Here is a 26,705-nt window from a genome sequence, read left to right as displayed (position 1 = left end):
TCCTTCTCCGTGTCAATTCACCCAGTCCCTGTCTCCACAGGTGATCATGAATGAGACTTCTCCTCCTTCTTCAGCTTCTTTTCCAGGTCCAAGTTCTTCTTGTCAGATGTCCAGTTTTACTTACAGATGGCGACCTCTCAGCTTGGGCATCTTTGTTTCTTTGCAGTCTGTGGAGGGCACTTGGGGATGACCAGGCCTGGGACTCCTCTCTTCCAGGAAGACATCCAGGCACGTTCCTAACTTGGGGTGCACAACCGTGTGCCTCACCCCCCATGCTGTCTCCCAAGGCTCAACATCTGACAGAGCCAGTGGGGAACCTGCAGCTCCATAAGCTTCAAACTGACCTTGGCCCCGCAGTGAACACAACAAAGCCTGTCTCCTAATGGCAAATAATTCAGAAATGAATTACAGAACTGCTGACAGCACCAGGACACCATCGTCAGGACACCTGCTGAGAGCTGGGCTCAGGCAGGGGCCAGAAGGCTCTGACAGAGGGCTACTCAAGAATGTGTTTCCAGAACAATTACGTGATCTTAAACCTGTCCCTCAGGCACTTGGATATTTACTTTTCCACGTACACTTTTCATTTCTGTACCAGAAAATGGTAGCCCTTCCTGCCCTACTCAGAGGCCTTCAGGTTCCCATCACTATGTGAGTGTCCTGCAGACTTATTGTGGTCACCATGGCCACCCTGCTTCATGCTGCAGGTGGCACAGCAGCCCTGGGGCAGGTGTGGCCGACTTCCCAGCTCTCCCCACCATCCTGAGACAGAGTGCAGCGTCCTTTCCACTGAAGGGACCAGGCAGTTCCAGAAACAAGTGAGCAATCTAGTAAGAAGTGTCCTGTGCCCAGTGACACAGGTGGGAGGGCCACAGGGGTGTGTCAGCAACACTGGCCAGAACTGCAGCAGGGCCTCCTGCAGAGAGAGGGCCACCCATCAAAGTCACATTCTGGTTGGAGCCTGGCAGGGTGCTAGTCAGGAGCCTCTGTGTGCTCATGCCAGGGTCTTCCTGCCCACACTGGTCCCTTGGGCACAGGCCTGGATGGGCACAGTGCTGCTGTCTGTGCTATGGGGTCTTGGGAGAGGGTGATGTGGTGCTTCAGGGACTCTGTGTGCCAGGGAGACACTGGTAGAGACAGATGCTCACAGTGGACGATGGTTGGTGTCACAACAGCAATGAGTCAACAGTGCCACAAAGGTATCAAAGACAGAGCCACCAACTGCCCTGGGAGAACCAGGAAAGGGCTCCAGAAGTGACACTTCTCAGTGCCAGGGACAAGGTGGGCAGGGGACCTGAGTGAATGGGTGGGGGGACTGTCTGGGGATAGGGGGCCTGAGCGACTGGGTGTGGGACTAGCTGGGGACAGGGGACCTCAGTGACTGGGTGGGGGACTGGCTGAGGACAGGGGACCTGAGCGACAGGTGGGGGACTAGTTGAAGACAGGGGACCTAAGCGACGGGTGGGGGACTAGCTGGGGACGGGGACCTCAGTGACTGGGTGGGGGACTGGCTGAGGACAGGGGACCTGAGCGACTGGGTGGGGGACTAGCTGGGGACAGGAAGCTTCCTCCATTCCTGTTCTCCTGCTGGCCATCTTTGAATCTTTCCTTTTACTCATCTTTGCGATTCTCCTTTTTTTCCCTTTTCAGTTTCTCCTTTTATTTCTTTAATTTTCAATGACTTGGACCAGAACAATTTTAAAGATATGTCTTATATTATGGAATAGATGTTACGGTCTGTTGTCTTAACACAAGAAAAGGAAGCATATCAAACACCCACCCCTTGTTCTCCTGAACCTCAGGAGACGAAGTCAAGTAGGGTCTGACGTGTCTGTGGCTTTCTCTCCACTCCCACCCAGGCTGGCCTCTCCTCTTTGTCACCATGCTGACAGTGGAGTGGCAGCTTCTCACAACTTTGTTCTCAAAGGCTTGTCTGCAACTGCACATGGAGCACTCAGGACCTGGAGCCACTGGCTCCTGCATCTTCTTAAAGGGCTGGAGATCACCCAGGGGTGGCACTGGCCCCAGAGGTGGGAGGAAGCCTGGCGTCCCTGCAGGGAGCCGGATTGCAGCACAGCTAGCCCTGCTCTACAGGGAGTCTGGCTCTCAGGAGGGCGTGTGTAGGGACTGCAATCTGTCCTAGTGCTGCAGACTGCTCCCCTGGACCACAGCCCAGCATCACAGGGGCAGCTACACCTGTGTGGGGTGGGGTGGGGTGGAGGCTCAGTGAAGTGTGGTTTCCCCGGCTAAACACCCCTCAGGGTCACGGCAGTCACAGGATCTGGAAGGGAGCAGAGCCAGATAAGCTGAAGTCACCAGAAGAGGATGTGGCCAAACCAAATGCCTCACTAAGGAAGAGCCTATCAGCCAGAAAGTGGGCACAGGGCAGGTCTCAGAGACGGCTGTCGGGGCCTCACTAAGGAAGAGCCTATCAGCCAGAAGGGGGACACAGGGCAGGTCTCAGAGACAGCTGTTGGGGCCCAGCTGGGTGGTCATCAGCATGGAATGGACGAACTGCTTTTAGCTGCCACCATTAAGGGCCATCATAAACACGACAAATAAATAATCAGCATCTTAGCTGCCGTCTGTGCACTCTGTGTTCCTGTACAGACATCCTTTCAAGCACACAGTGTATCTTAACTTAACTGAAGGACTTTGCATGTGACTTTATTAGGGTGGGGCTTCCCCAGCAGGTGGTGCTGGGAAGGGCACTGACGCTGAGATTGGCAGGAGCACCTGCTAACGGGAGGGGCATCGCTGATTGGGGACCAGCGTTCACTTTAGGGTGTGACCTGTCTCTGAGCAGCCATGACCTCTGTCTGCCCCGAAGAGGCCAGCAGTGTGTGCTGGCACGCAGACTCACCACTGTTTCCAGCCCCTGGGCCAAGGACCAGAATGTCTCAGCTGGTACAATGACCAGAGGGATAAATGCCCCAGTGAGGCCTACATATCAACCAAGGACCGCAGGACTCCACCCTGGGGCTCTCTGCAAGGGCTAGGGTGTGTGGTATGGTCACAGGGGAGGCCTGAGCTCTGTGGGACGAGTCCAGGTGCCCACAGCAATGCCCAGAGCTAACTAAGCAGCCTCTGTCTCATTCACTGCAGTGCTCTCAGTCAGGGCCCTCCTCTGTGAGGGGCGTGGGTTGCAGTAGCCCTGAAATGCCCTTCATGCAGACCCAGAGCGTCAGAAGACCAGCCCACACAGCTGCTGGCACCCTGCCTGGAGGGAGGGTCACCTGGGCTGGGAAACGGGACCAGCTCCATCTCTACTGTGACCACAGGACACCCCACCTAGTGTCTGTGCCAACGTGATATAAAGACATTTCAGGGGCCCAGACTTAGATGTAAAAATATTCAACTCCATGTATATTTTGGTCCATGCTAATTTTTATAACTAAGTGCAAGGATTTGTGTTTGAAATTAAAAACAAGTATTTTTAAGGCTCAGTGTTAGTAGCTCAGTGGCTAGGGTGCCAGTCCCATATAACAGGGCTGGCAGGTTTGTACCCAGTGCTGGCCTGCTAAACAATAATGACAACTACAATAACAACAAAATAGCCAGGCCTTGTGGCAGATGCCTTTAGTCCCAGCTACTTGGGAGGCTGAGGCAAGGGAATCACTTAAGCCCAAGAGTTTGAGGTTGCTGTGTGCTGTGACACCATGGCAATCTATTGAGGGCAACATAGTGAGACTCTGTCTCAAAAAAAAAATGCAATCACTATATCGCTTAAAGCTCAGACACTAAACCCACAGGAGGTACAGGACACAGAGGGTTTGCCTGTTAATCTACATGTACTTTCCCCTGGTAGAATCTGGGGTGGGGACAGGGAACTAGGGCCTGGGGTCCCAGCCCCCTTCCTGCATCACACTTAGGGGGTAGGATTGCAGGCTTCTTCCTCTTATCCCAGGGTCTGGTAGCTGACCAGGGCGTGGGAAGACCCCATGGGGCACAGCTGCCACTGCACCGACACCCCGGGAATGCCTCACCATGAGCACGCCGAAGGACCACCAGTCAGCGCTCTGAGTGTGCCCCCGCCGGTTCACCACCTCGGGTGCCATGTACTCGATGGTCCCGCAGAAGGAATAGGCCCTCTTGTCGTGGTCAATGGCCTCCTTACTCAGGCCGAAATCTAAGTGCAAACAAAGCAGAAGCACTTCCTCAGCTCTGCTGGGGATCAGGACATCCCCACACAGGTCCCAGCAGAGCCCCTCAGGGCAAGCCTGGCGAGGCGGGCTCCGTGAGGTCTCTCAGGAACCTGCCAATTCAGGAGTGCCATGCAACCACATCAAGACATTGTGTCTCTGGGCAACTATCCCGGCTCCTGCAACCAGACAGAAGTGTGGACTGAAGGCTATAGGAAGGTGTGAGGCAGCCAACAGAGCCAGAAAAACCTGCGGGGGGGAAAGCCAGGGCCGGAAGGGTGGTGGCAGAGGGGCCTGGGGTGTTTACCAGGTGCCCAGAGAGAGGAAGGGTTTCTTAGGGAAGTGGCCCCAGTGCTGGGAAGAGCACAAGCCTGAGACACAGGTGGCCCCGGTGCTGTGTGCTGAGTGTGGAGCAGGGTGGGCCTGGCTAGTGGGTGGAACAGCTGTGCCCAGAGATGTGACTGGGTCACATAGCAAAAGGGACTTCCGATGCAACTGAGGGGGGATTCTGCTGGATTTCCCATGGGTCAGACCTCATCACAGGTGTTTCTGTGGAGGAGAGAGGAGGGAGCTGGTGGAGTGTGGGGTTGGAAGACACCGCCTGCCAGCCCCCACGACATGGGAAGGGGCCCTAGCTCAGGCATGTGGCTATTTCTAAAAGCTGGAAAAGCCAGGAAAGGGTCCTCCCCGGAGGCCCCAGAAGGTGACACAGCCCTGGTCATACTGTAGCTTTAGCCCCGTGAGATTTATTCTGGGTTTGTGGCCTCCAGACCTATAAAATGATAAATTATGTTGCTCTAAGCCAGTAAGTGTCTGGCATTTGGTTATGGATGATGCAACAGGGCACTATTACAAGTGGGGTGTTGTGTGACCAGAGGGAGTGTTTTCCATTTGACTGAATTTGCTGGTGGCTGCCGGGTTTTCAGCTGTAGGCAGGGGACCGGTCAGGCAGTCACCAACACCATTCAGGAGATTCAGTGACTGGGACCACAGCACAGGACGTGCTCATATTTGAGCAAGACTCCGGGTATCTGCCCCTTGGTCAGTGTAGGACATCTCAGTCTTGAAGCAAACATCCAGTGATGGTGCAGGAGCTCAGGAAAGGACCTCCCCCCTCCCCAGGGCCGAGTGAGCAGTTCTAGACGTCCCAAGGACACAGATGGAAAAGGCACTGATCAGAGTCAGGCATCTGGCAATGGGGGTACGATAGGAGGGCTTTGGCTTTGAGGGGGACCCAGGCTGAGAGGATGTCCCCGGGGAGGTTGCCGTCCTTTACAGACCTGTGATCTTAATATGTCCCTCTTCATCCAGGAGGATGCTGGAAGAAAGGGAGAGAAGAGATGCTTTAGAAAGAGACCAGCATGCTGACAGCTGCCGTGAGCTCAGAGGGCACCTGCTGTTGGTAATGAAGGCCTTTAGTCACTGTGCCCACCTCACAGCCTCTCCCGGGCCAGGAGAGTGTTCCAATCCCCATGTTTGACAGGGAAGGGACATGTTCTCATGTCCAGGGGCCGAGACTTTCAGACCTTCTTGGGTCCCCAAGGTTTGGGAACCCTTAAGACTGTTCTGCATGAGCTGTGGAGACTCAGAGCCTCTCGGAAGGAAGTTTCCATAACCAGGACACTTTATCCACGGACCCTCTTACTCTTCTCAGATCCTTTACCTGCCCAGCTCGTAAGACCAGTCCCTGCCTCACAAGCCTGGACACAAGCTTGGGCCTCAGCCTCAATGAGCTCTTGGGGCTCAGCAGATTCCTCTCATGGAAAGTCCTGGACCTGGCTGGACACCCCCTGTGGACCACCAGGCCCATCCTGCTCCCTACACCATTGATGTTCCCACTGTCCCACCAGGGATGCAATGTGTTCCGTCACAGAGAATGGAGGTGCACTTGGGAGGGGCTGGCTAAAAGGTAGATTTTAGGTTCTGTGTATTTCACAATTTTAAAAAATCTGCCATGGATTAAAAATAAAACCTACTGTTTTATGAAAATGTTAAAAAATAGTTTATAGAATATAATAAGACAATTTATAATTAAAGAGGCAAATGGGTTTAATCTTTGCCTGTCTTATGCTGATCTTTGCCCAGAATTAAGCAACTTTCAAGATTTATTCCCCAGTAATTCTAATTGGACAACAAATCTTGTTCTTCAACCCGCCCATTAAATGTCACTATTTTTAGCTGTAAGGATCACTTTGGCCTTTAAAGAGAGAACCATTGCTCACTCCCCTCACGGATGCTCAGAGTGAGCTATGAACACGCAGGAACCAGCGAGCAATGTCTGCTGGAATCCCAGGCACCTTGAGCACAGGCGCTCACAGCAGGAGCTCGCTGAGGTAGAGGTAACTGACATGAGACTAACTTCTGAGATGACCTTCGCAAGCACCCAGGAACAGACCAGGTTCCCATAATCACCTCCAGATTGGAGACATGAAAGGGGATACCCAGTGCTCAGAGCACCCCTGGGCTGGTCACCCCAATGTGCTTTGAGCTTGAAATCTAGCCTCATGCCCCTGGCCTCTGAAAGAGACTGCTGCAGCTAATAAGATGCTGCTTTCTCTGGGAGCCTCTCAGGATAAAGCCTTTTATGATTATAGGCTGAGTATCCCTTACCCAAAATGTTTGGGACCAGAAGAGTTTCAGCTATTTCAGATTTTGGTATATATATATAATACACACACACATATGGAGAGAGAAATATCTTGGGACATAAGTGTGAACACAAAATTCATGTATGTTTCACATATACCTTATACACATAGCCTGAAGGTAGTTTTATGCAACTATTTTTAATAATTTTGTGCATTAAGCAAAGTTTGCATTTAAGCACTTTTGAGTTGAATTTCCCACTAATGGTGTCACGTCAGGGTTCAAAAAGTGTTAGATTTTGGAGCATTTCACATTTCCAATTTTCAGACACTCAAGCCATGTGTGCGAGTGTGCTCACATGTGCTGCCGGTGACACTCCACTGACCAGTAGCTGAGTCAGAGCCTGGAGTCACCTGCATGTGTGACACACTTTATATCCCACGTGAATACAATGTGACCTGGTGTCTGGGCAAACCTAGAGGTCCCCATAAATGACAGCCACATCCAGTAAAGTGGCCCTGGGCAAGTCTGTCTTTTCCTTGGCTCTGTGCAGGTGGGAAGCAGGCACTGGGATCCTCCAGCCTGGCTACACAGGCAGCTAAGGATCAGCTAATAACTGGCCTAGGAACGTCTGTGCAAATAGGCAAAAGCCACACCGGCCTCGGCACCTGTGCGGGTCGGGAAGAGGCGTGAGCCACTCTACTTGGGTTCCTCTGCAGCACATGCTGCATGAGACCCGCCCTGGCCCCTTGCTGGGCAGGGGCTGCCAAGGTGGGCCCACAAAGAGCACAAGGCCATGGGCCGGGGCTGCTGCCTCTGGCTGCTCACTCACTTCTCGGGTTTCAGGTCCCTATAGATGATCCCCAGCCCGTGGAGATGGTCCAGCGCCAGGGCCAGCTCGGCCAGGTAGAACTTGACGTCCTCCTCCGTGAACATCACCTGTGTGGAGGGAAGAACAAGCCGTGAGCTCTGTCGTAGCCCAAGTATTTTGAAGAACCCTCCAGGGAGACCCAGACATGGACGGAGTCAACGCGCACTCACACACCTGCACCTGCAGAAGCCAGGGGCTTCCTGCAGAGCTTCTCCGGCTCCTATAACGGAAAAATGGGCCCCTCTGTGGTGCTGAGACCCGCGGAGGCAGACAGAGCCTCACTGCAAAGAGGACTCAGGGGCCCCTGAGCCAGAGCACCGCGTAGCTTGCTCTCTCTGGCGTTTCTCATCCAAGTCACCTGACTGGCATTGTAATTTGTAGTTGAATACGGGCACATCTGATGTGAACTCATGACATTTTAGGACAAAGAACTAAGATACTAGGAAGGCTCGATGAGGAGTTACTGGAAACAGGTCCTGAATCTCATCCTTTCTCTCTTCAATTTTATATCTTCACCTAAACTTTATGCAAACTAGCATAGGGACCCTGCGGTGGGCCCACGGGAGGATTAGTTCTAGAAAACACCACACAAGGGTGGTCAGAGTCAGGGGTGGGTGCTCCACCCAGCTGCGGGCTGCTGGCGGAGGGCTCATGGGGGTGTTAGGGTGGGTGACCCGTGCTGGCTCCCATGTGGATGGGACAGCCAGGGCTCGGGGGTGACCAAGCTGGGAACCCCTAAATGTCCATGAGATGGAGGCACGTTCATTTGCTCCAGCTAGAGTGTGCCTGAGGCCATGGTGCCCAACAGACCTCAGAGCCACTGACCGTCTCACAGAGACTCTCCACGCGCCCCTCACAGCCACCGACCGTCTCACAGAGACTCCCCGCGCGCCCCTCACAGCCACCGACCGTCTCACAGAGACTCTCTGTGCCCCTCACAGCCACTGACCGTCTCACAGAGACTCTCTACACGCCCCTCAGCACACAGTTTTCTGCAGTCACCTTAGCGGGAACCAAATTGTTAACAGAAACCATGTTTTACATCCACCACCAGAAATCCATTTCTACCGAATTCTCAGAAGCACATATGCGGCAGATGAACCTGTGGTCAGAAGGCTGCCTGGGAAGCAAGGTGGGGATAAGGGCGAGGGGACAGTGAATGACGTCAGCCTCCCACAGGTGCGACAGCCACCTCGCAAAAGGGGTTCTCCCACGGAGGCTGGGACGCACAGGGCCCACAGCCCCAGATGGTGATGACAGGTGTCACCAACTTCACTTCTCCCTCCAAGTCCCTGTCCTCTGCCATGGTCACCCAGTGCCCTTCTTGGTTGGGTGTTTCCTTTCTAAATTAGTTAATGCAGAGAATGCCAAAAACTGTATTGAAATCGTAGTAGTCAATACAGACTGATAGTGTTTGCTATCTTGTGTCTCTTGTAACTGCAGAAGTCAAATGTGACTTGAGTATCACAATTTTAATTCATTTTCTTTCCTTTCTAAAATGTCTACGCCACACATTGGTCTCCCCTCAGCCCTCTCCCATTTCTCTTCCTGTTGGCTTCCAAACAGACACCCCCTCTGCGGGGGACTGGGGGGTGTTACCTCCTTGGAGAGTCTGGTGAAGAGGTCCCCTCCCCTCAGGAAGTCCAGGATCAGGTAGAGCTTTCCTTCCGTCTGAAAGGCTGTGGAGGAGACACAGGTCACGGTTCAGCAGCGGGGGGAACCTTGTTCACACCCACAGGTCTCTTCAGAGTCCCAACAGCCCAGTTCTCTGTGGCTCAAATAACCCTGGTGAATCTGAGAAGCTGTCATGTCGGAGACCCCGGGGAGTGGGGTCTCTCTCACTGCTGTTACCAGTCTTCAGATCTGTTTCTTTTCTTTCTTCCCTGCTTTCCCTTTTAATCACAAGGAAGTAAAAGACACACAGGGAGAAAAGTATTTATATGTTCAAACTTGTTCTCATTGTTGACACTGGCCTTGGCATACCATGGAGCCTTATTTAGAAAGTCCAGTTTGCTGTCCCACATTCAGTGACCACAGCTCTGCTGGCCACTGAGCACTGTCTCCTGTTTTTCCTACAGAACTGCATTCTTACAACTCGGGGTGCAAGGGAGCCTACCATTTGATTTCTGTGGCAGTGGTGGTGACTGGCCAGCTGGCTACTATATGTCACAACTACGGGGCTCATGTCCATGGTCTGGTCACTGTGGAGGACACTGGGTTTGCTCTTTATGTGTCAGGCCACAGGCCATCATCACTCAGCTCTTGTCTCCAACAGAGCCAGGGTGCACCCCAGTTGAGGAGGACAAACCAGCATATGAGGATCAAGAGAAACCAACCATTGGCACTATTGTTAGGATGGCCAGCTCAATGTCATTGCTGACCCATCACCTGGAATCTATTTTATAGATGCAGAAAGTATGGCTGGAAGGGGTCCTGATATCCCTGAATCCTCAAAACCGTTCTATTTTCTAAAAGTAAATGCTAGGACCATTAGAGATGCTGGGGGTTAGACACGCATCGCCTCTAGCTAGAAGGCCCCCCACTCAGCACTGTGCAGGCTGAGTGTGGATTAGATGCTCCACCCAAGGCCCTCATGGGCAGTGGGAGACCTTGTGTCAGCCCCGGAAGGAATGCAGAGGGTTAGCATGAAACTCTTTGTAGGACACTCAGTTCTTCATTGCTTCAGAAAACATGGTGGAAACTGACTTAAACAGCACCAGCAGGTCAGCAGCAGTGCGCATGGCAGTGTGGCAGGGAGGTCGCCTCCCGCCCGCACTGTGGTGGGGGAGCTTGCAACACAGTGGGCCTCGCCTGGACTGGGTGGCCTGGACACCTGGCTTCTGCAGGTGCACACTCCATGTTAGCTCTTACTACTTTGGAAAGAAGAGGCCACCTAATTTCCAAAACAGACTATTTTCTTAGTAGTATCAGAAATTAACAAGGAAAGAGCTAGAAGGCTCCCCCAGCCTATCCTTCCTGCCCTCCCATCAGGTTTAGTCAAATCTCACAACAATGGTTTTAATCTGAAGATTTTACTTATTGCTCCTCTATGGGGCTAAAAAGGCAGAGAGCAAACTACGAGAAGTTGTGTGGGAAGCAGAAGTGTGGCCTGCTGATAAATTATTTGATCTGAGCCTCATCAATGGAAACAACAATGGAAGTTTAAGGGTTCAATGAGCCAGGACATTGAACATGCTTGAAACACAGTATACGTAAGACATATGTGTTATCAAGCATTTTATTCTGAAATAACCAGAAGTATGTCACAGGTTCACCCCAATCTGGAGCAAGAAACCTTTTTACTACATCACCCATGATAAGAATTTAATAATAAAGGATCAGCTCGTTAAGTGTAGGTCTTTGAGATAAAAACTGGGTGTGCTGCTGGTTTACAGAATATAAATACAAAAGAGATCAAGGACCGGGAGGTAGGGTAGACAGATACCTTACCATCCCCGGACAGGACAGCGTCTGTATGAAACAGGGAGGAATTTCTTCCTTCAGATCTGTTATTTAAAAAAAAAAAATCCTTTGCTCTTGAGAATGTTGCCCAAGGTCCTCTCAAAAGTGTCATTTTAAATTCCATTTACCATAATGAAGCTTTACAATGAAAGGGTGATTCACTTCTGCCAAGATGTCTCTCTCCATCTTTGATCGGACTCGGTCCCGGACTGCAAAGCAAAAAGACAAAGGCTTTGGAGGCAGGATCAGGCACTCAGAAGAACACTGAATATAAAATAGTAGATGTAATGATCCCTCTAACTTTTTATTACAAAAATTTCAAACATACACAAAACTTCAAAAAGCATTATAAAGATCCTGGATTTAGGAATTATGTACATTTGCTTTCTCTCTCTCTCTCCAAAAAAATTAAAGATAAATGGTGGATGCCATGACACTTTACCCTTAGGAGTCTTCGCAGGTGTCACCTAAGCCTAAGGACACGTTCTCAAATAACATTGACCCCACTGCCACAGCTGAGAACGCTGACACCCATTCCATGACGTCATCTCACACGCAACCCCCATGTCATTCACCCCTATGGTTTTTCCAGCCTAGGATCCAGTCTTGGGTCTCTCTTATAGTGGTTATTAAATTTCTGTGTTTTGCTTCTGGAAAAGAACAGTTCCACAACCCTCTTCTCCCTGCACTGTTGTGTGGGCCTTTTGCTAAGTCCAGGCCAGTCTTCACGTAGAATGTTCCACATTCTGGGTCTGTCTGATGGTTGCTCACCTGGTTTCTCTGACTCTCATATTTCTTGTAAGCTGAGGTCAGGCCTGGAGGCTTTATAAATTCAAGGCTAAGCACTTGGTGACCAGGTGCTGCCTGTACCTGTGCTAGCCTCTCTATGATGCCTGGGTAAGGGGGAAAAGTCATTCTTTCTCTGCTCTAAAGATCGGCAGGTCCCTTTGTAAGTGAAAAGGAACCCAGGGGCTAATATGTTGGCATGAGCGGCCTGTGAGTCCCTTTCCAGTCTTCGTCCAGTGGTGTCAGCCCACGGGTGGCCCTTGCATGAAGCATTCAGGGTTACAATACAGCAATTTTCACCTTTTTTTTTTTTTTTATGAGAGAGTCTCACTCTACTGCCCAGGCTGCAGTGCAGTGGCCTAATTATAGCCCATTGCAGCCTTGAACTCTAGGGCTCAAATAATCTTCCTGCCTCTCAAGTAGCTGGGACTACAGGTGCAGACCAACATGCCTGGATATTTATTTTTATTTGTATAGACGTGAGGTCTTGGTATGTTACTCAGGCTGGTCCTCAACTCTCAGCCTGAAGTGATCCTCCTGCCTCTGCCTCCTAAGCAGCTGGGATTATAGGTGTGAGCCACTGAGCTCAGCTAATTTCCACATTTCTGATGGGACTGGAGATCAAGAGGAAGATTCCTTCTCTCTCCATGAGGATGACTATAGACTAGGGATTTTTTTCATGTAATATGTTATAACCAATTACATTATTGTTTTTGATGTTCACATTGTCCCAAGTTTAGCTGCCTGGGAATAGAGATATAATTAGTTTTGTGGCAAAAATATATGAACAAAGAGAAAAAGATCGCCACTTGAGGATAAGAACTGAGGATCCCATAAATAAGCAAATCGGTGCACTCAGGGCAGGATCCATGTGACTGCCACAGCCCCTTGTGAGTGACGGCACAAAACATCTCCAGAATTCCTACTGTGACAAGTAGGGTCAGTGTCACGTTACGGGCTAGGTATCTAAATTCAGCTGTACTTTGAACTTGTGATATGTTCTTCTAAAGTACTCATAATGGTAACAATAACACAGAAAATAACCAGTGTTGGTGAGGATGTGGAGAAACTGGAACCCTAGCGCCCTGCTGGTAGGAACATAACATTGTACAAAATAGTTTGGCAGTTCCTCAAAAAGTTAAACAGACAATTGGCATTTCATCCAGACATTCTGCTTCTAGGATATAAGTCTAAAGAACTGAACGCAGACACCAAAGCAGATCCGTGTGTCACATTCACGGCAGCCCCGGCGGGGGGAGCCCCACCTGTCACCAAGGGACGGACAGAAAAGCAAACTGGTTTACACATAAGGGAATATTCAGCCTCAGAAAAAGTGAAAGTCTGACACACAATACAACATGGATGAACTCTGAGGAAGCCACACGAAGTGAAATGATAGCAATTGTGCTATTCCACTTGGAACAGGCAAATCCCACAGTGCAGCGGTGGCAGCAGGGGGTTGTGTGGGGGTCGTTAGGGTTTAAAGGCTCTGAGTTCCTGTCTGGGATGATGAAAAGGTTGCGGATCTAACATCAGGGATGACAACCTTGTGAATGTATTTATGTTGCCGAATTGCACATTTACAAATGGTTAAAATAATAAATATCATGTTATTTATGATATTTTACCATAATTAAAAGAAATGAAGTCCTTCCTCATTCCTGGGTCCCAACAAGAGTCTCCCACACTTTCCTCTGTCACCTCCCCATTTTAATGGTCACACCCAGACATCCAGGCCCTCTGGAGGCCACTCTGTCTTTGGCACCAGTCTTGGTCTGTGCTCCCTGCAAGGTGGTGACGGTGTGGCCTGGTGGTTGGTGGCCACTGCAGGTCTGACTGCCGAGTCTCACACCCTGGCCTGCCCCTGCTGTTGGCTGTTCCCTGCTTTGGAGAGATCAGGATGGGGACGAGGTGCACCCCTCGTAGTGCTGGTGAGACCTGCATGTGGTCAGTTATTGCAATACCTGTGCTGGGAGACCCATGTTGTTTTATCAAACACAACTGCAGTTATGATCCAGAGAGGACATTCTTTTTTTTTTGAGACAGAGTCTCCCTATGTCTCCCTCAGCACAGTGCTGCAGCATCAGAGCTCACAGCAACCTCTACTTTACCATGAGCATGGTGCCATGTCAGTGTCCCATGAGGGGTGCCTCTTCTGTGCCCTCAGACACACAAGTTTCCTCTGATCCTCGTCTTCCACTGCTGTCCACTCCTGAACCAACACCAGACCCTTGCCTTTGAAATGGTCCCATGATAACCTTAAGGTCTAGATGGACGGCCGGGGGTACCACGGTGGCAGCACAGGGGGCAGAACTGGGAGTCCCAAGGCCTCCACCCCAGCATCTCCACATCCTCTCTGTTTCTAACCACCCCTCTGACTCGAGCACCAAAGGGGGCCAGTGACTCCTCATCATTCAAGCCCAAGGTGACAGCTAGAGATTTTTCTTCTGCCCACACTAACAGCATCAGAGTTTCACTGCTTGAAAGCCCTGCAGAGCATGGAATTCAACTTCACTAGTTTACAGCAGAGGAGGCTGAGACTCACTGCAGGAAAAAGCATTGCTCCAAGTTAGCTGGCTGCTGGTGACAGGAAGAGAGCAGACCCTGCGAGCCACCCTCTGCTGGCTGTGCCTGGCCAGCTTTCCCCTTGAGGGACACGGTGGATGGCACCAAATGCAGCACAGAAGACAAAATGCGCAGGAGGATGGAGAGAGACATAGGCCTAGATTGGAAAGGACATAGTGAGCAGGGTTATAAATGGAAACTATTACCCAATAATTAAAGCTGGCGCCGCCTTCAGCAGCTCTGAGGGAGCTGAGCATTCTTATTTAATACGATTTCATATACCTGGCTGTGATTTTGTCTTTGGAGTAACAATGCCTGAGTTTAAGTTTCTTTCCCACTCTCTGGTTGCAGCACCTCAGACCTGTGTGCAGCTGCAGAAGCGGGTCACACACCCTTTCCTGTTCCCCATTTGTCTTCATATCCTAGTGATATGGGTTCTGGATTGTGGTCAGTGTAGTTATTTTCTCTATTAGAGGAGCTGGGAAAAAGGGCGTTGGATTGTGAATTTGGGGGAGAAGGAAGGCTGAGCAAGGCAGGGATTGGTCATCTCTGCGATAATCAAGACAAACGGATGGTGAAGCCCTCATCCCTGCTGCCTCCAGGGCCTCCAGCCCTTCCTCCGCCCCCTCCTTTCCCCACTCCATTCCTCTCCCTGCGGCCTCCAGGGCCTCCAGCCTTTCCTCCGCCCCCTCCTTTCCCCACTCCATTCCTCTCCCTGCGGCCTCCAGGGCCTCCAGCCTTTCCTCTGCCCCCTCCTTTCCCCACTCCATTCCTCTCCCTGCAGCCTCCAGGGCCTCTAGCCTTTCCTCTTGCTGTGCCCCATCTCAGCCTTCTCTGTGCTGGGACACAACGCTGCAGGAGCTGCCTGGGAAGTAGAAGTCCGACAAGAAGGCCCCTGTGAGGAGGGCCTCCAGGGCCCCCAGAGGGGACTGGAGACAGGCAGGGAGATTTCTATAGATCAGAAACTAAACCCACAACAGCCTTGGAAGCCTCTGAGTCTGAGTCAGGAGGACGTAGGCAAGGGACACCCTGCGGATGTGGCTCTGGTCACTGCCAATGGAGGCAGCTGGGCTAATGTGTAGAGTGAGGCTTGTGAGCAGGGCCACAAGGGCCTGGGAAGCCAGGAGGCAATAAGGACTTTCACACAGTGACCTTCTCAGCTCGGTCTGCATGTGAGACAACACGTACAGGATGCAACAGCACAGTGGAGGGAGAGGGGTGAGGGATGTCCCACTAATTGTCCCCAAAAGGAACAGGTGTGGTGTGGAAGAGGCACAGCTGAGACCACGTAATCTCAGGCATGGAGATTAGAAGGAGGGAGCTGCATCACCTGCCCCTGGCCTGCACGACTGGAGGACAGAGCCCTAGGGATGAAGGAGAGGAACCTGCAGACCTGCACGGACAGCACATTCACACACCAGGCACTTACAGGGCTGGGCAGACATGGTCTGTAGCTTTTCCAGAAATACAGAGGCAGGCCCCCGACCCACAGCAGGAGCTGAGGCACTTGGCTGATGCCCTACTCTGTAGTCAGCAATGGAAAAACCAAGCAACAATGAGAGGGAGAAATCAAGAATTATAAAAGAAGGCCATTCAGTGACAGCAGCATCCCACAGCTGTCTACCAGGTGAGAGCCATGGGAGACCACAGGTGGGCGTCACTGTGATGAACGCCAACAGCCAGTTCATCAGAGACTGTTTTCCCAGGAGGAACAGGAAGGCGGCATGTGAAGCCATGGGCGTGTGAGAGCCAGAGAAGCTGATGTCTCTGTGTGATCCCTGTGCCATAACTTTTAGAAGTTTGATACTCATTTTTATTGAAACATTGTATCCATTCATTCTAGAAAGAACAGTTTCTGATGTAGATAAAAATGATCACAACTAGGGCAGCACCTGTGGCTCAAAGGAGTAGGGCGCTGGCCCCGTATGCCTGAGGTGGCAAGTTCAAACCCAGCCCTGGCCAAAAATAATAAAAAAATAAATGATCACAACTGCAGTTATGATCCAGCGAGGCCATTCTAAACGGCAAATCTTCATGCCAGCATCTCTGACGTTATTAGGAAGCTCTCCCAACACAAGGTAATTCTCCCTGGATAAGAAATACCAGAGACCCCTGGAAAGGTCTCTTGTATCTACCATCCTAACTCTGCAGCAGAAGAGAAGGAAAAAAGGGAGGAAAAGAAAAATTATTCACAGAAATGTTATAAAAATATCTCCACTTCTTGCCGTTCCCTGGTCATAGGTTCTAATGAAGGGGTCCTCAAACTTTTTAAACAGGGGGCCAGTTCACCAACCCTCAGACAGTTGGAGGCCCAGACTGTGGGCCCCGGGACAAGTTGGCTGCTAAACAGGACAGGCAGCGGTGGCAAAAACACCCAGTGGGATGGATAAATGTCCTCGGCAGGCTGTGGGCCGTAGTTTGAGTATGGCTGTTCTAATGGCTACGGCCAGTGTGAAAACCAAGCAAGGAGTTTCTGAGGAGTTAATGAAACAACCCACATGAAATGGGCTCCCCAACACCACTGGGGAATATGTTCAGGACTGTGAGAATTCTGGCTCTGGGGGGCAGAGCAGCAACCCTCCCACCACACCGGTGCCCCTCTGTGCTGTGGTGGTCATTCACTCCCACATCTAGGGACAGAATGAAATGGCTGGAACCACGGCCCTGCCACCTAACTGGCAGCAACATAGAGATTCTTCCACCAAGAAACAGGCTGCAAGCAAGTGAGCCATTTTCTGGCACTGAGTACTTTCAAGCCGAGTCTCTGACAGCTGAGAATCCCAAGGGGTTTTGATTTCTAAGTTCTAGATGCATAAAATGGAAAACCTGGTGAGAAGGTTCCTTCATCCCGCCACGAGTTACCGACACTGTGAGCTTTACAGAAAGCTGAGAGGAAGCTAAGGGGTCTCTGACACCAGCCTGAAGGCTGCATCAGCTACAGTCTCTTCACACGGTTCTAGACTAGTGTGAACTTCACAGCCAACTTCAGAGCCCCTTTCTGGTATCTAACAGGAAAGCCAAGAAGTGACTGAGACTTGCTACTGCAGATGTAAGAAGAAAAACATTCTGGGCTATCTTGAGAGTCACTAATTAATTCTAGAATTGGAGATAAAGGAAAAATTTTGTTCTTCAAGTCACCCCCACACTTGTGGTGACCTGTGGTGCTTGGGACTCAGGAGCTGTGGTTTCTGAGGTTTGCTTTGCTTGGTGCCTCCTGTCATCAGCGGGGACAGTCACATGCTTTTCACCTTTTGTGTCCCTGTGACTGTCCCGGCAGCCAAGATGCATGTGGATGCACCTACAGGTCACCTCACCACGAAGGGCATGGTTTCCTTCCCAGACATATATGGGATGAAACATTTTGTGTGATTACCCCAGTGGACATACAATAGACGATACCAAACAAGGGCCACTTTCTGGAAACGTCTCTTCAAGATTGGAGACCAATGCCTGAATTTGTCATCTGATTTTTAGATTATCTCCATGGTAAACAAAATAACTCTCCACTACTGCACTTTGGAAGCACAGCACTTGTTTGATCCCACAGTTTAGAGCTGTGAGTGGTCCTGTGAATCGTGGCTTGCGTTTCATGGTATCTGATGCTGACATGATGGACTTTAGGCTTTTGACTCAGTGCTGGAATAAAGGTGAGATGGAGCAGGGACCCCTCCTAGAGTCCTTCCAGAGCCCCGCACCCCAAGCATGGACATAAAGGAAAAATCTTGAGTCTTTCAAAGGAAATTCCAGGCACTGAACAGGCTTGAGAGGTCAAAGAACACACACACATGCAAGGAAACAGTAATGACGTCAGCAGTGGCCTCACAAGGTGGAGTCTCCCGGTGTCGTAGAAACTATAAGGTCGGTATCAGGCAGCATCCTAGCTCATGCTCATGGAACCTGGAGCCCTATCAGATGGAAAAGGCCAACCGCTGTCACGCAGCCCTCAGGTAAGGGGACACTGAGGACTGAACTCTGACCTCCACTCTTCATTTTAAATTTCTTCCAGAGGGGCCTGGATGGAGTCACACCCAGAGGCCAAACCTTAACGTTCCCTCCCGCGGACCCCAGTTTGTAGACGAAGCTGTTCTTCCTCAAACAGTCTCTGCTTTGCCTGATAAGCCCCTGCTTCAAGACATCCCTCCTTTGTGGGCCAAACGAATGTATAACCTCCAGGGATTCATTTACGGTTTCACCCTTAACTTTTGCTTTCCTGAAACGTACACTTGCCTTTAAAAGCTCTTGCTTGTAAGGCGGCAGGCAGGTCAGGCCTAAAGTGTCAGCTGCTCATCGTTGGTGCTTGGAGCCTGCGATGGGCGCCTTACTTTCTCTGGATGCAAACCCCCGTATCAGTGTTTGGTGTTTTCTGTACGCAAGGCGAGGGGACCCAAGTTTGGTAACAAAGTTGAGTCTGTTCCAATGGAATGAATGCATTTCCCATGCGAGAAGGACATGAACTTGGAGGATCCTGGCGGAATGCTACAGACTGAATATTTGTGTCTGCCCAAATTCATATGTTAAAACCCAGTCCCCAGTGTGACTGTCTCAGGAGGTAGGGCCTTTGGAAGGTGATTAGGTTATTAGAGTGGCACTGTCATGAACGGCATTAGTGCCTTAAGGAAGAGACCCAAAGAGCTCATTCGCCCTTTTTGCCATGGGAAGTTCACATGGCCTCTGTGAACTGGGATGTGACCGTCCCAGACAGGTATCTGCAGAGTCTTGGTCTTTGCTTCGTTCTATGACATTCTGTTCTATCAGCCTGAACAGACTGAGACATGTGTCACACCAGAGGATGTCATATTGTTACCTTGTATTGTATTATATGTGGATATACCAAAAGTAGGTTAAGGGTAAGATGGTAAATGCAATTCTGTCAGTCACTATATAAGTATACCTTAGAAAACCTCTGGACAGGGTGAGGGGACGGTACCTGGCGTGTGAAGCAGCATCAGCCCTGCTGCTACGGACACCCAGGCTTCTGCACACAGCCCTGTGGGCTGCTGAGCACGTCAGGAAGTGGTGATGTGATCAGCAGACGAGCTCAGTCACAAACAGGCATGACAATCAGAGTCAGGATGATGGCTCTGCTGACGTGGCACAGATGCAGGGGTTTTGAAGACTGAACCTACGTACACATCTTCAGCTGAGACTTTCAGTGACCGTGGCCTGTGCTAAGCTCTGTTCCTCCCCACCACGTGGCCTCTGCTCTAAGAGTCCTTGCCCACAACAAGGCAGTCTGCATCGCCCAGATGCCAAATAAAAATCCATCTTCACACACTGTCTTTCAGCTTTCAAAGGTTTCATTTGTAGCAAAAAAAAAAAAAATGGGCTCTCAGGAGCCGTTGTGTTGCCAAATGTTTGAGGGCTCACAACTTTCTAGAGTTAATTACTACAAAGAGAAAAGAACAAAAGAAACAGTAATAACAGAGTTACCCGCCTGCATCACCATGACAAGTACACCTCTCTGAAGCCTGTCTGCTTATTCCTCTGTGCAGAATTATTTAATAGAGACTGACGTGTCCACTTAACTCCTTACCAGAGACGCTGCCTGCAGATACATCTGAAGCCCATTATCCTTTAGTAGACATTGCACAGGTGAAAAATAATGAGAAATATCTATTTCCTACATCTTTCATGTCTGTAATGCAAGAAATGCACTTCTGGTAAAAACAAATGTGTGCAGGGCTCCCCAGCGCACAGGTGGTACCTCAGTAATGAATCAGGTGCCTTTGGCACAGGTGACATCTGCGTGCAGGTAAGCGGGAGAGGATTTCAACTTTACAAAGAGCCCAGGAGAACACAGGGCAAAGATGGCTCACGGGGGAATCATTTCCATTTTACTTTTCCTCTTAGATAAAAATTGAGAAGAAAAATTCCTTGAACAGTAACCGAATTAGCCAGGATGCAGCTTCCTGCTGGGAAGATGCTGGGAGTCTGGTGCCCAGGTGAGGACGGGGTGGCCAGGGGTGCCAGCTGGCCTCCTGCTGCACAGGACTCCAACCTCACTACCTCCAGATACGTACCATTTGCGGTAACTCCAGCACTTTGTAAAATAAAGATGGTAACAACAATAATAACAATCCCAGGGCTCTCCCCTTACAAAGAGGCAATTAAAACTTGTGCTTGGAATTTGCCTACATTTTTCTCCCCAAGAATGTGAAGTCATTCAAATGAGAATCAAACACATAAATGAATTAGCACAGAAATACAATCTGTCCAAACTAACAGATTGACTGAGGCTTAGTTTCCGAGTGAGTCAGTGTTTTTAATGAAGCATTTCAGCCTTAGAGGGGAAAACAAACAAAGAGGTGCTAAAAATAACACGTGGGGCCTGGAACCAACTGGATCTGGAACTCTGGCTCGGAATGATCTCAAGGGACTGCGATCAATACGAATGTGTCGGGACATGTCTGCTCCGGTCACCACACCAGCTCAGTGACTGCGGTGATGGCATCAGTGCTCTGCCTCTTACAGAGAGGAGGAGGAGTGGGAGAAACAAAGCCTCACGGAGTGTCGGGTCCATCTCCTGACTCACCACACAGCTGCTGAGAAGCGCCAGACCCCCCATGACTCTCTCTCACCTGATCTGCTTAAATAAAGAGATTTTGCCAGAATAACATTTATATATTTTTACAGGACATGACTTATTTCCTTCCATGAAGGGACTGCTGGTCACCTTTGTGTTGAGAAAGTCGATGTGCAGGGAAATGAGTTAGGATGAAAGCTCAGGGGAGGTCCTGCCAGAAAAATATCACTGCACAGTGCAAGCGGCATTCCTGTGAGAGCTCCTCCCCGTTGCAGAGATGCCACTGAAACAGGAGGGATGTCACGGTCTCTAACAGTGACCCCGACCCTCCTGAGGTCTCTGCATGGCAACTCTGACCCTCCTGCAGTCTCTGCTTAGGCACTGGCCCTCCTTAGTGGTCAGCGTGATCACAGGTTCCCCATGTTGTCCTGGAGGGACTACAGCTGAACCAAGGTGGCACTCTTTCTAACCAGATAGCAATTAGCATTCAAACTGCTCGCCACTCCCAACTCCACCAAACCTAAATGAAACTCGATAAGGAAAGTCCCAACACCTTTCCACAGCCCAGCCATCTCCAAGGGGAAAGGATGAGAGGTGAACGGACACAGCTGACATTCACAGGACCTTGCTGGGACCAGCCGTCCTTCACCCACAGGCTCGGCACTATCGATCTTACTCCATTCTCAGTAGGGAACCGCTGGCCAGGGCTGGCACTCCAGAGGACACAGCGGCAGGGTTCCACCTGGCCTTGGCTCCAGGATCCAGATTTTGTGCTGCCAACCATGGCATCAGGGGTCCCCCATGTTGGTGTCACCCCAGAGATACCCAGTGGGGGAGAAGGCTTATAGGGATTCTGGGGTTCAGACCAGCTAACTCAGAATCTATGGAGGGCCCCAGGTGCCAGCATCCCGTGAATGTGCCCCGAGTGATTCCAGCTGGTGGTCACCCAGGCTGAGAACCCCAGGCTTGTCTCATGTCTGCTCTTGCACTCTTTTTTTAATTTTTATTTTTGTAGAGACAGAGTCTCACTTTGTTGCCCTCAGTAGTGCCTTGGCATCACAGCTCACAGCAACCTCCAGCTCTTGTGCTTAGGCGATTCTCTTGCCTCAGCCTCCCGAGTAGCTGGGATTATAGGTGTCTGCCACAACACCCGGCTGTTTTTTTTTTGTTGCAGTTTGGCCAGGGCCGGGTTTGAACCCACCACCTTTGGTATATGGGGCCGGCACCCTACTCCTGAGCCACAGGTGCTGCCCTGCTCTTGCACTCTTTTAAACCAAACTCCTTGATAAATAAGGAGGGGGACATCATCCTTTGGAATTCATCATTTTTGGAAAGCATTATATAGCATTTTTCCTTATAATAACTTCATGTTGAGTTGTCAGTAAAGAAGCTTTGTCAATTTAAAGAAGTTGAACATTTTTAAAGCATCCTTAAGCTCCTCCGAGGCAGGTAGCGCCCCACGGTGAGGTGGGAGGAGAAACCTGGAGGGGCGTCACTCACAACCTGAGCCGCTGACACCCTGAGCAATGATCCACCATCTCTTCAAAGAAATGAGGGGACAGTGCCTGACAGTCCAAAATCACTGAAGACAAGACGAGGCTGTCAGACACGATCACCCTTCACGCCAGTTTGTAGGATCCCACTGACAGCTGTCTTCACTTCTGCACACACGACAGTCACCCACGTTTTTGAGACACAAACTGGAGTTTTAAAATCTTTTCTGCAGGTTTTAATTTTTCCTTTCAAAATAATTTCACTACTCAGAGTCTCTCATTTTCCCTCGGATGCTGGCTGTGCTTTTCTGGGTTTCGCTGTTGGTGAGTGAAGACGACCCCGTGGCTGCCCCACTGTGCGCTTTCCCCTCTTTAGGACTGTTAACTAACTCTCAGATCAGTGCTGTGCGGGTGCAGAAGACACTACTGGGCGTCTGAAGGGCTCCGGAGTGGCGTGCACAGGTGTTGGAGAGAAATCAAACCTGAAGTCAGCTCTCTTCCTTCCTGAGTGAGAAAGAAAATGACGGCTCCAGCCGCTGGGTGCCCTGATCCGGAGGGAGAGCAGTTAGTGGTACAGAGCCAGGCCAGGCCTCCTGTCCACACCACTGGGCTGGGGTGGGCGGTCCAGCGAACCAGCGACCCCACACACAAGGACCACTTTGGAAAGCTTCCTATTCTCTCTTCAGAAAATAAATTCCAATTGAATTTCCGTGGGAAAACTTCTATTCTTCAGTGACAGGTCATTGTGGAAAGCTAAGACAGGTAAGATGTAATGTTATGTTTGGTTTTAAAGCTGGCTTTTAAGAAGAACAAGGAAATGGATTTTTTTCTATTCTTCTAGGCTTCAACGGTGCATTTTCACATAAAAATGATTTGATTGCTCAAACACATTTTTCCAGAATATTTAAAAAATAACTTTATAGTATAAAAACTAAGATGTCTTATTTTTGCTAAAAACTTGGACAGATGGCACCCTTCCTAGGTGAAGGTCACAGCTACAATGGGGACATTGTCTTACAAATGCAAACAATGTAGCCTAATTATATGTACCTCATATTAATCCAAAATAAATTCTTAAAAAAGAGAGAGAACTCAGAATTCAGAATATAGAGAGAAAAATAAACAAAAGCTGCCCCCAACCCCTGTGACCCAGGCACAGACACTGCCTCTATTTCGGCACAGCCTAGCCGGGCCTCTAATACGTGCACACGAACACGCAGGTGTGTAGAGGTGCTCAGGGTCCAACAATCCCTCAGTCGCCCCAGGTGCACAGTGTCACCACAGGTCAGCAGCAGCTTCCCGAGGACACAGGCTTAGATTGTAAACAAGGTGGAGAGAGTGTCAAGGAGAGTGAGGTCACTGACCAGCATGCTCTGCACGTGAGCTGAGAGGACACCGTCCCCTCTGACAGAGTCTAGGGCTTAGCAATGGTTAAATTTTCTGGCTCCTTCCTTTCCTCAAGCCTCAGCTATGAACGAACACCCCTGGAACCCAGCGTGACATCCGACTTCACCCCTTCTCCCTCCCTTTCCTTTCAGGGCCTGGGGAGGCAGAGATGAGATTTGAGGGGAAAGAAGGAACAGTTGTGATTTAAGGAGAAAAGGAACTGCTCCTGGTCTCTCCTCCTGCCCTGGAGAGGGGAAGTCTGCTGTAGGGAGGGAGGAAGGGAGGCGTGGCGAGGGTGGTCTGGGCAAGAAGAGGGCTTAGCTTCCAGCCTCTGTCTCACACCACAGGAAGCCCCCCTGCTGTGCTGGAGATCACAAATCTCACTGCTTTGGGTGAAAGGGTGTGTTTTAGACAATGACATGCCATTTAGCAGCTGTGCATTTAAAAATTAATGGCTTGAGATATAACTCACAGTTCACCCATTTAAAGTGTACAGTTCAAAGATTTCAGAATATTTAGAGTCGTGCAGCCATCACCTCAGTCAGTCTTAACACTTCCATCACCCAGAAGAAGCCGGAGTCACTGATCTGCTGTGCGTCCCTGGCTGATGCTGGACGTTCATATGAACGGATGACAGGGAGGGACATTCTTTGTACAGTCCCCCTGTAGGCAGCTGCTAAGACCCCCCAATTTGGTGCTGCCTTGTCATCTCCAAGCCTCTCAGGCCCCAGAACCCTATCCATGCACTCCCTGCTCCTCCAGCTGTGCCTGTGGCCAGTGGGAAAGTTTCCACCCCCCTGCCTTCCCACTGGGCTTCAGTTTCCCGCCAGCCCACAAAGCTGCTCCAATAAGCCAGCTGCATCTCCTGCAGGATCAGGACCACTTCACCCTCTCATTACCACAAAGCCATGAGCACAGCCTGTGTGGCAGGTAGCAGCCTCCTCCCTGGTGAGCTCGCGCGACTGATAAACCTGTCCATGGCCTCTGCCCAGTGCTGTATATTCGTTCAGCCACCTCGCATGCCTTGGGTGTGGTGAGCAGGAGGTGCTCAGAACAGACCCAGCAGGAGCTGTGTGGACTGGCTAAACGACTGCAGGCTGGAGTGGAGATTCTGACAATGCCCGACTTTGGCCCTGGGCTTATTAGCACTCAGCCTGGACTTGCAGGATGAGAGCTCAGAGGAGCTGCACAGAATCGGGTGCTGGCTCCCCACCCCCCAGTCCCCAAGACACCGGGAAATAACACAGCCCTGCAGGTTACTTAAAACAGCAGTGCCTCCTGGCTGCTCAGACTCAGGCTGACGAGCTGCTCTCATCCCTGCCGCTGTCTCTCAAATGGTGCCGCACAGCAAAACACACACGGAGAGTGGCCTGTACGCAACATGACTGGGCTCTGGAAGCTCTGCCAGCCCCGCGGGGACAAGCTCAACATTCAGGGAAACGTACACAGTTCATTACCAGCCAGAGAGGAAAGTGCCTGAAATGTGCGTCTAGAGACACCTTCAGGAATCCTGAACACTAAACGGAACTTTATTTCCTCAATTGAGGAGAGGCTGCGAGCTCGCGTCTGGGAAGCGGCCGGCCCTCCGAGAGCCTCACCTTTCAGCGTTGCTTTCTTGAGGACTTTCATGGCGTAGAGCTGGCCGGCGTCGGACCCCTTGATCTTCCTCACCAGGAACACCTTGGAAAGAGAAAGCAGAGATCTGCAAGGGCACAGCTTCCAGCACATCGTCCAGACTGGACTCGCCAAGGAGATGGACAAGGTAGTCCAGAAAAATCCCAGTAAAAGAGACACTGCAGGAACCCCGCCGTCTCCTCAGCATCCAGGCTGCCAGGAAGGGCGTCATCTAACTCACCTGGACATCATTACGTGTCTGAAGAAGAACCATCATTTGTTTTGGAATCATCGACTTTCTATTTTATATCAGAAGTAATACTCCTTCTTTTTGAAAACCAGTTATTTAGAAAAATGAACACTACTCAGAAATCTTAGGGGGGGCCCTGTAACTTATGTTAAATGTCCCTTGGTGGATCCACGGGGACGCTGGAGAGAGGCTGCCAATCACCAGGACAGGCTCCAGCTGGTCGTCCAGGTAAACTAGTTTCTTTTATTTGAACTTTCTTCACCCACATTTTAGTGGTGAGTAGCTTAAGTTTATAAATAGAGTCATGTGGCTATTTGACAGTACTTTCTCAAATACTTTTTGATGTGTATCATACGGGAAAGCCAAAAAGAAAAGATAATTGAGAGAGGCTGAGTTTAAAATTATGATTGTAATTTTTGAACAAAATTAATTTAAAAAAAACAACCCTGGAGTATCCTCTATGGTGCATATTGCAAGGGTACATGTCAGATCTGTTAAGTATAGAGTATAAATGTCTTAACACAATAACTAAGTAAAGGAGATGAGGTATATATTAACCAGTGGGATATAAGCATTCCTAATTCTATATGAAATCCACACGTTGTACCCCATAAGTGCATTAATGTATACATGATCTATGTGTTTACAATTTAATAAAAAAGAAAAAATTACTTTATATCCCGGAGGATAATTCTGTGTTCACAGCAAAGCAATAAAGATAATACAATTGGAAAAAATATATACAAAAATCTCCCATGAAAATGACGTTGTAGTACTCAATTTTCCTAAAAGTATTTCAACAAATGAAAAATCTGCCTGAAAGACAAAGACAGATGAGCAAATTAAGCTCTACTGGAGCCTCCTCTGGTGTGATCCAGGGGGGATGCTGAGTTCCTCCTCCCCAGATGCCTCCCTCCCCAAGTCTGAAAAAGCCAGCAAGAGCAGCCATCGTAAGTGCCCTCTGGGGCATTCTAGCTTGATGTGAACTCTGTGTGGGGGCAGATGGGACCGTTCTGCAGGTGTGGGG

At 50.2% G+C, this 26,705-nt stretch overlaps 1 protein-coding gene across 1 annotated transcript in view; it reads right to left on the bottom strand.

Moving 5' to 3' along the window:
• The window catches only part of RPS6KA2 (ribosomal protein S6 kinase A2), a 164,225-nt gene that overhangs the window by 49,034 nt on the left and 88,486 nt on the right, over window positions 1-26,705 (bottom strand). Inside the window, exons 3-8 of the mRNA XM_003792376.3 lie at window positions 25,413-25,494; window positions 11,190-11,270; window positions 9,199-9,278; window positions 7,561-7,667; window positions 5,423-5,460; window positions 3,987-4,129 (exon numbers count right to left, since the gene is read on the bottom strand). Coding sequence (XP_003792424.1) covers window positions 3,987-4,129; window positions 5,423-5,460; window positions 7,561-7,667; window positions 9,199-9,278; window positions 11,190-11,270; window positions 25,413-25,494 — 531 coding nt within the window. The remainder of the gene's footprint in view (window positions 1-3,986; window positions 4,130-5,422; window positions 5,461-7,560; window positions 7,668-9,198; window positions 9,279-11,189; window positions 11,271-25,412; window positions 25,495-26,705) is intronic.

This window comes from Otolemur garnettii, unplaced genomic scaffold (assembly GCF_000181295.1).
Source record: "Otolemur garnettii isolate 467f Iridium unplaced genomic scaffold, OtoGar3 scaffold00056, whole genome shotgun sequence".
NCBI classification, from domain to species: Eukaryota; Metazoa; Chordata; class Mammalia; order Primates; family Galagidae; genus Otolemur; species Otolemur garnettii.
Note: the sequence above shows the minus strand (reverse complement) of the source record. Positions and strands in the feature narration are given on the sequence as shown.